At 43.2% G+C, this 9,486-nt stretch overlaps 2 protein-coding genes across 3 annotated transcripts in view; one reads left to right on the top strand and one right to left on the bottom strand.

Annotated features, from left to right (window-relative positions):
• LOC9629334 overlaps positions 1-9,486 on the bottom strand; it is a 27,368-nt gene that overhangs the window by 12,309 nt on the left and 5,573 nt on the right. The window lies entirely within an intron of this gene.
• Positions 565-3,622, top strand: LOC9629332. Of its 2 annotated transcripts, XM_024663564.1 has the most exons (3): positions 565-1,687; positions 1,780-2,727; positions 2,782-3,622. In XM_024663564.1, the coding sequence occupies exon 1, from the start codon at positions 622-624 to the stop codon at positions 1,417-1,419; it is 798 nt and encodes a 265-aa protein (XP_024519332.1). In that variant the 5' UTR covers positions 565-621; the 3' UTR covers positions 1,420-1,687; positions 1,780-2,727; positions 2,782-3,622. The 2 variants fall into 2 exon arrangements, with proteins under 2 accessions (XP_024519332.1, XP_024519331.1); XM_024663563.1 differs by having other exon boundaries at positions 565-2,727.

Here is a 9,486-nt window from a genome sequence, read left to right as displayed (position 1 = left end):
TACTATACTGTCATCATGGATCATTAAAACCATTGGGGGATAAATAGAGATAAAATAGCCAAAAAGGCTCTTTTGTCAAGTAGGTTGTCGAAATTAAAGCCCTATATATAAACCATGTCCCTTATCATTCATGACATTTTTTTTTTGCAAGGGTATATACTTACTTGTCAATTGCAATGGGTCATTCCAGCTCTTGACGACATACGTACCCTTGCAAAACAAAAAAATGTCATGCTGGACCAGCTATGATCTTGCAATCTCAACATTGCTATAGCATAACTGTCAAAAAAGTGATATTTCACAGTCATTCCATATTGGGGCCATGTCCTTGATGATTTATGATATGTTTTTTTTGCAAGGGTACGTAGGCTGATGTATAGTTCTAGCTATGATCTCGCAATCTCAAAAAGTATAGCATTCTATTAAGAAAGTGATATTTCACTGTCATTCCTTGGAACTTCAAGATGGCCCCATGTCCTTGATCATTCATTGCAATTGACATCGTTTTTTGCATGCTCAAGCTCTTGGTGGTATATAAAGCTGGAATGACTACCCATCTGAACATCCGCTCCTTTCTCGTTGTCTCTAGATCACTCTGCTCTTTATCCCGCTTTTATATTCATGGCGCTGCCATTGCTGATGAATAACAATGAGTTCAATCACGCTTTAGAGGTGTTCAGGAACGTGAGCTCCAACTCCAAGGCGGTCTCTCGAGCACGATTCCTGCATGTTGACGCTCATGTGGCCACTGATGTAGATGTCTACATTCCTGTAGCTATTGCTGTGAACGCCCCGCCTCTTCCTGGAGCAAATGCCGAGGTTTACAAGCTACCAAAGTTCCATGTCCACGCCTTGGCAACTTTTACGGCTGTTGGAATGCAACTCGCCCACTACTCTCCAAAGCTCATCACCGATCCCGCCGAGGCCAGCCAACAGGCCAAGCATTTCCAGCAGTTTCTGACAGTGCTTGTCACCACATTCCCGCAGTATGTTTACCTCACGGCAGCGGCCAGCGAGGACATGTCTGGCAGCTGCGACACGATCTGGAAAGACGTCAGCGACTACCTGCAGCGCACCCACGACACTGAGACCGCTAACCAGATTACCAAGACTTTGCAAAAGGCGCTGCTGCACGTCCCTACGTTTGCGCACGTCGAGGACAACACTAGTGTTCGGGCGCTGTACACGCTCTTCTCCTTCAGGTCGCCAGCCACAAACCCGGAGTTAAATATGTATTGGGCGGACGCCACCATGACAAAGAAGGCGGGGAAGATCACCACCTGGGAAGCCACCATAACCATCACCAGCTTCACCGCTAAACTCAACAGTAATTCCTTGGCTGCTGACGCCAACGCCTTGGCCAAAGTAAAGGCCATGAGTGTTCAGAGCCTTGTGGAGGCGATAAACTTTTTCGATTAATACCATGAGGAAAATCTCCTAAAGAATATTCCTGTGACAGCTTTCGTGACGGTGACTTATCAGCATATACTCTTGTCAACGTTGTGATCCATTGATTGGCCTTTCCAGGAAATATCACATCCCCGATGTTCTCTACTCATCCTCTCAAATCCCAGCCCGAATCCAGAGTGCTTCACGATCCCATCGTCGCCAATCCAGTACCACTCGTATGTAGTTCTTCTACATACGAGCCTGCAAGAATCAAGCACACCATTTCAGTGGCCCGGAGGTCTTACGAAACTCTCAAATCCCCATACCTTTGCATCTGGCTCCCCAGGAGAATCAAAGCCAGAGCTCTTGAAAGTCGTGTTTTTCTTCCAGGTCGGCGAGCTTGTGGGAGGGAGCCTTTTCCCGCCTCGCGCACTAGCATGCCGCCATCTGGCCATCATCGCTATGAAACGCGTTTTGATAGTCGCATACAAAGACGGGCCCTTGGAAGAGCTGCTCTGCGAGATACCTGGAATGAGAAGATCACCAGAAAACGTTGATTTTGGTTTCCCTCTAACACACCTTTGGTGCTTGCTCCATTGCACAGGAGTTTCGAAGGGAAAGTCTTTCACGCATAAGATCACGCAAAGGAAAGAATAAATCTCGATTGCTTGTGTGTAAGTTATCCTTCCGATTTGCAGGAATGAGGAGCGGACGCCTTGTCAAGGATGCGGTCGGTGAGCACAGATCTCTGGGAGGAAATCGTCTCCAGCGGCCTCGCTAATCTCGTCATGGAAATGTATGGAAAGTGCGGCTGCTGATCGTGGCGTGAGCTTGCCGTAGACGTTGAGCAGCACTGTGGCGATGGAGATTCTGCGGTACTTGCTTGTGTGCCTCAGCTTTCAGCTTCCCAAGATCCTGGGCGAAAGCTTGCAGGAGCTGGCTGGCAGAACCTCGTGGGAGACCAGTGGGGCAAATGCGAGCTCATTATCTTAGGCCAGCGGCGACGAATACCGCGTGGATCTGAGGCGTTGAATGAAGAAGCATGAGTGCCACCGCTTCTCGCATCGGGCAAATGCCGCCGTCGCAATGTTCCACGAGAAAACATCTCAATCTTCCATCTTGTGGAAGGCTCCCAAGGCGTCTGCCGCTCTTCCAGGGGGTCCAATTCAAGGACGCCGTCACCTGGATGTCGGAGTTGGCACTCTGTCAAAGGGATCAAAAGAGCAGTGAAAGGACACAAAGGCAGTGTAAAGAGAGAAAAGAGCTGCAAACCTGTTTGCGCGACAGGTGGATTGACCATATACATCAGAAATACAAGAGTCCCAGCACCAAGCCGAGGTACGCATATACTTCCCTCGCATTCATGTGTTAACTTCCATGAACACTACACAGGGTAGGAGCAGGCAAGACAAGAAGGCCAAAGACGAGGCACTCTTGCGTTTGGAGGCCGAGAAACTAGCCAGGGAGAAAGCCGAAGCGGCGGCCAAGCAAAGAGTGGAAAGGATACAGAGGAAGTCCGAGGCGGACTTGCGGGCTCACAGGGACGAGATACACAAGCTGGAGCAGGAAGTTTGCAAGCTCAAGCTCAGTGCTAGGGAGCTAAGCTTGTCAATGGATCTGAGCGAGCAGGACGCGGTGGCGATGGTGTGGGGCTGACTGACTGGTTTGGCTTTCTTTGTATAATAGGGGACTATGGAGTTAGCTTTGCAAACGAGTGCTATGGTTGCTTCCTCGACGTTCTGGGAAGAGCGGGGCGTTTGGAAATCGCCGAGGATATGATTTGCAACATGCCGTTCGAGCCGAGTGCCTGCAAAACGCACAGCGACATCGCTCGAGCACTGCGGGTGACAAACTACATCAACCATTTCGCTCCAGACAAGAAGACGCAGTCGTGCATGCTTCTGGCCAACACGTACGCTGCCTGGTGGCTATGGACCCGTGCCATCGGCCTTGCTACTCGGGCAGGAGACGAGAGAGCGCTCGAAGAGTTTTTCGAGGAACTTGAGCAAGAACAAGAAGCTATTGAGATATCGTGACGAGTTTCACGACTTTTTCGTTTCAAACTGCGAGAATCGCTGCTGTGCTCCAGATTCTCTCGACAGCGTCGTCGATCCGGGAGAGAAAATTCTAAGACTTGGGAGAGAGAACAGCTTTCTCTTCTCAAAAGTTTTGCGCTGCCTATTGTTTATCTCCAGAATCTAATCACCTGGAAAACAAACTTATTGTTTATCGAGATGGAACTAAAACTCGAGCCCTTTGTGCACTGCGAGCACGGGCACAAAGGCAGCGTTGATCCGCTCCACAAGGATATTGTTCCATAAGCGTGCTAACCATGGAAGGCGCTGCTGGGCTCAGGCAAGCGAGCAAGACTAGAATGGCTTCCAGGAACAAGCTCCATTGTGCCCGAGTGGAGGGAATCAAGGAGCGCAAGCCTCGCAGAGAGCCAAGCAGCACAGTGATCTCTACGTTCCTTGCAGCTTGATGGGCATGTCTGGCTGCCTGGTTGAGGCGAGAATGTAGTTGCCTGGAACGCTTGGATCTTGGGCGTCACCTGGCGAAGAATCCCTCGTGCTCTGGACGCATTCGAGACCACGGATGGAATCCCTCTGTCGATCGACACTGGACCGCAGGAATCCCAGCGGGAAATCGACACTCCAGGCCTACATTCACAACCAGCAGCTTCACGAGGCCAAGCGCGTCTTGGAGTCCATGCCCGGGAAGAATGAATGCGCTTCTTTCAGCAAATGCCCAAAGCCGGCAAATTCACGTAGCGAGGCTTGTTTTTTATCGAATTCCAGAGTGGCACGTAGTTTGCATGAATGCTATTTGCGAAAGCTGGAATGATTAGCGAGGCTAGAAACCAATTTGAAAACATGCCTGAGAGACTCTGTGTCATGGAATGTGATTCTCGAAGCAAAGAAGCTGTTGTCAGGATGGAACGAGATCATGATTCTCACACACAAAAATACTGAGCAATCCAGTCCTATGGAACTCTATGATCGCTGCGGATGCAAGCACAAAAGTTCTTTGCGAGGATGACGCAGAGAGATTCCGTGTCATGGGCAACACCTGTCAACTCTTTTGTGCAGCATGGCTGCACTAATCTTGCGAGAGGCATATATGAGAGACTGCCACAGCACGATGTTATGGGGTGGACTGGAATGCTCCGAGCAAATGCCCAGTGCGGTGAAATATGTTTTTGACTCAATCCCTCAAAGAAACCTTGTCTCCTTGCCAATACACTTTGCAATCAAGACAATCTTGCAAAAGCTAAACGAGTGTTTTCCATGTCGTCGATGCTCTTGGGACCAACTCTGGGCAGGAGGATACATTTCAAAGGTGGCAACATCTTGATGTTTCTGGTGTTGGTTTAGGGTGATTGGTATCACAGGATGGACGATGAAATTCAGGGGAAGATACGAACGTTGTGTGACTTAATTGACTCCTGGAAGGAATTTGAGGTGTTCCAGCACACCAAGCTCAACAGCATCTATAGATGAAGTGGTTTTAGCAGCCATGTAATTCCTTTGCTTTTTCTTTGGCTAGGGTCTTGCAAATCTGTAGCGGGGCCATACATAGACCACAGCAAGATCATCAATCGTAATCACTCTCTTGATATATTAATGTATGAATTACTGCATTTAAACACTAATGCATTTAAGCCAGGCTGCTTTGGTGTTTCTACTTTTTGTGTTTGCCACTTTTCAGAATGTGTTGTGTCTACCTCAGGCAGAAGGGGTAGTTGATGCTAATGTTGTCTTTGGATGCTAATGCTGTCAACAGAATTCAGGATTTGATCTGTATCCTACCATTGGAGATTAGGCTGTCTTTGAGGATTTTCGGGAGATTGATGCTGACCATGTTCAGGTCTTTGAGGAACTCTCCAAAGATGTATAATCAAATAGGCAAGAACAAAAGTAATAACAACAACAATATCAACGTCAGTATAGATGAGGAAGTCAAGGAAAGAAAATGTATCAGCTGTCTGAAAAACTTGAAAGAACAATAATACGATCATTTCCTTATTTGGATGTAAACCTCTAGCAGATCACAAACAAGTAACAACATCATGGTCACAAGTCCCGGTCAATCCACTATCCCGAAAAAGGACAAATCATTCTATATTAACAACAATTAAGCAAAACTTTGTCAAGGATAATTAATTAGCTTGAATGATAGTCAATCATCACTAATGATTGCTAGATGCAAAATACTAGCTTTAATATTGAAGATAATAAGCCAAAATGCCTTCCCCAAAAACTTTTAACAAATGGAATAATGAACATAAAACTTAAAGAATTAAAAGTTCGAAGAAATCTATAGCCAAGTCTCACTTAATCATGGTCACAAATCTTGCATGAACTAATGTCAATGTTAAAGAAAAAATCACGGTACAACCCACAATATCTTCCTCAACACGTCAAAAAGCTAAATTTATGATGCTAAAGCTAATGAAAAGCATGTTTGCATCAATATAAAATATAAGCATAATAAAGTTATGCTAAATAAGTCATTACCAAACCAATCTTCCATGAATCTATATTCTATAAAATGTAACTCACTTTATAACAAACACAAAAAGAATTATCGATGATCGATTTATTCTCAACTCAAATCTAACAAAAAACCAACTTTAATATCGATCACTAACTTTTCCTCTCGTAAAACTAGTATAGTCCATAAATCACTTTTCAAGGAAAAGCCAAATCTCAACCCCTACTAAACAATGTTATCTAGAATATAATTAACTCAACTTGCTACTCAGTTTGTTTGAATGATAATATAGTTACTAGCTGGCAAATATATGAATGCCAATAACACAAAGCTATAACTAAATCATTAATACTATTTACATTAAAACTAGCGAAACTCAATATCAATCTTGTGAATCTCAACATCAACAATGTCAATGATAAAGCATCACTTCAATGCCATCAATATCAAAATAAAACTAAAAGAAAGCAAGAATGAATCACTACTTTAAATCCTTTAGCAACTAAGCTAACCAAAGTCAAAGATACCTTACTCAGTATTTGAGATTAATTTTTCAACAATACTTACCTACAAATAACAGATATCAAGGAAGGATTCACCACATTTAAAACTTAATGTAATCCAACATCACAAAATAAATGCAACCAAATGATATTGACAGAGATAGAGTTGATACGCCAACATGGAAAAACCATATAAACCCATAACACAATCCTTTGCAACACTATTTGGTAAAATAAGCCCATCATTACTAAATTATCATCGAGTAAAGGAAGTGTTAATAGTCCTTAATGAAGTTTACACAAAATTATTAGTCGTAGAGCAACTTTAACTTGCCTTCACAAGACCTAAATATTAAACTCACATCATCGAGTTATATACTTGTTTAATAAAAAAATAACACCCTATATTGAGTTTGGTCCCTCAATATTTGTTAAATGATAATTTACTATGTTTACTAAACACCCTCATTATTATGCCTCTTATGTTAGTTTCATTTCGGTCCCATTTACTATTTATGGAAAGTGTCTAGATTTGTTAATTTGGCATATTTATAAAATGTAAAGATTGTCCTAAACACAATGGTGTTAGTTCTATATCCAAATTTGTAATTTAGCACCATTCCATATTTAGTATATTTCAAACTTATTCCAAAGACTAACTCTTGGTATTAAAAGAGACTAGGGGTGAAAGCCCAAAGTGTGCATTCCTCAACGGGGGGGTTCCAAATGTATAATAAGGATAGTGGGTAGATTAAGTGTGGCTGACCAACGTGAAGTATATTTTAACTCCTATTTGCATGCATGTCTTTGTTCTGCATTTGGCTTGGGTCTAAGCCCAAGTTTCATACCATGGTACCCATATCCTCGTGTTAGGCCATCAGTATGCTAAAATAGCGCTAGACTCTGTTTAGCTTCGTTTTGTATGTTGGTCCTAGCATTGGAATATTAGATGCTTTAGGACTGTTCTTATATTGCTCCGTACTCTTGTCCCTTTACTTTTTAGGTTGAACACTCAAGAGTTGCACCGTGTTTCAGTTTTTTCGTTCCTTGGTTGTAACTTTGGAAGTTTGGCTCCATTCTTTCATTTAGTGGCCCACTTGAAACTCAAATTCTACTCCACTATCCTTAGACATGTGGTATATGATATGTAGCATATAAAGGGTTTAGGGTCCACTTCATAATTATCCTATAGTATAGGATAAAGGGTGAAAACCACATGTGCTACATCCACCAAAGAAGACTTCCTTGAAGCACCACCACCACCAACCTTGAGTATCTCAACACACTCTCCCATCATAGTCATTATGCCATGCATCTTCTCTTGCATCTCTTGCTAATTTTTGTTGAGGGCTTGCAGCTTATACAAAACATCATGGGTAATCCAAACCTCTGTAGCTTCATTAGTTCCACTATTGTGACCACCTTCGTCATTAGGATTCTAGCATTTCTATTGGTCAGCCATCACAACCAACCTCCCTTTGATACCAATGGAGGAAGGAGCCTCACCACTCAATTCTTGCCTAGAGGTCTCCTCACTAGGATCCTCCTCCAGCACCAAAACCTCATCCATAGGTTCCTCCATCGGTTCTTGTTCCATAAGAGGCTTGTCCTCCACTATAGTATGGGTTTGGGAGAGCAATTGAGGAAATTACTGAGAAATGGCTAACACTCTTGTATGTATGTAATAACTAGCTAAGCGAGTAAGGATCCAGTAGACAGTGGTACCTAGAAGTGGACCTTGGCAAAGGGATCTTATCTATAGCTAAAGTGAAGGTGGTGGATTGATGGGAAATGTAGTTGAACTTTAAGTCCTAAGTTCCTGGGAAGGGTTTTGCTCTGGCATAGCTATCACTAAGTGATCTGCTTTTATTCTTTGCTAGAATTAAGGATAGAAATGAGTCAATAATTTGCTTGAAAAAATTTATGGTTTACAATTTGGTATTGAAGCCTCTCATGCACAAGCAAACCAAGCATTCCAAGCCTCTAGGATCCTAACTTCCCAAGGTTCCACAAAACTTGTTCATAGACCACTTTAACATCCCAAGTCTTTAGGTGTGTTGCACACTTTGGGACCTTGGGAAGAAACACTATTGCCTAAGGGTCATGGCATATGCACCTCACTCTCCACCTCGGAATCTGAAAGGAAGGTTGTTATGTACCAATTTTGACCACATGGTCAACGTGAGTCAAAGGTAAGCTCAAGGCTATAGGGGATTTATCTTACCCTAAAAGCTCACAATGGCGGTGGCAGTGCGGTCAAGCTTTTGAGATAGCTTGAAGGTGGTTGGGTGGTGAATAATCTCAAGAGGAAGTGTATCTTTGACTAGGGCTAGGCCTCTTTATTTTTGCTATTTAGTGCAATGGTATTAGAGGAGTTGGTTGCAATGGCCAACCAAGAGGAATGTTGGAGTTCTAATGACAAAAGTGGTGTCAGTGGTGGAGCTGACAAAGCTATGGGGGTTTGGACTATCCATGATGTTGTGCATGAGTTGCGAAAGGAGATGCATGGCATGATGGTTACAATGGTAGAGTGTGTTGAGGTACTCAAGGCTAGTGGTGGTGGTGCTTTAAGGAAGCCTTCCTTAGTGGATTGACTTATGATTGTAATTTTTTCAGTGATGGTGGTGTGGATAAATGTTTAGCTTGACTAGCTGATGTGAAGAAGTTTTTGGCTGCCTAAAGAGCTCTAGATGCAAAGGCTTTAGTGGTTATTCCAATGGTTTTGCGAGATACGAGTCTTCAGTGGTGGAATTAGCTTGAAGAGTCTTGCGTTGCAAATAAAAAACCACATGTGTTTACTATGGATGAGTTTGAGAAACAACATATCATACCCAAATAATCTGGTAGCCACTAATTTAATGCTTTACCTATTATTTCACGATGGCAAATTTAATAAGGGAGAGAAAATTACATGTAAAGTTTCCTGGTAAAATGCTAAATAAACTGAATATTGGTCCAAAAAGTTTTTATGCCAAGAAGAGCAGAGGGAAGCAATATTGTCCTGCTTCAACAAACTGTGCAACAACCTTGTTAGTCCTCTGTCCTTGCACGGTTCACGCCTCTTAGCCTGCCGTCTGAAAAAAAATTTAGTTTTTATTTT

Source organism: Selaginella moellendorffii, unplaced genomic scaffold, assembly GCF_000143415.4.
Source record: "Selaginella moellendorffii unplaced genomic scaffold, v1.0 SELMOscaffold_101, whole genome shotgun sequence".
In the NCBI taxonomy this organism is placed as follows: Eukaryota; Viridiplantae; Streptophyta; class Lycopodiopsida; order Selaginellales; family Selaginellaceae; genus Selaginella; species Selaginella moellendorffii.
The sequence above is the reverse complement of the archived record's forward strand: the minus strand, read 5'-3'. Positions and strand labels throughout refer to the sequence as shown.

What these genes read in the sequence shown, in the direction of transcription:
- LOC9629332 (XM_024663564.1), top strand. Translation starts at nt 622, where the DNA reads ATGGCGCTGCCATTGCTGATGAATAACAATGAGTTCAATCACGCTTTA.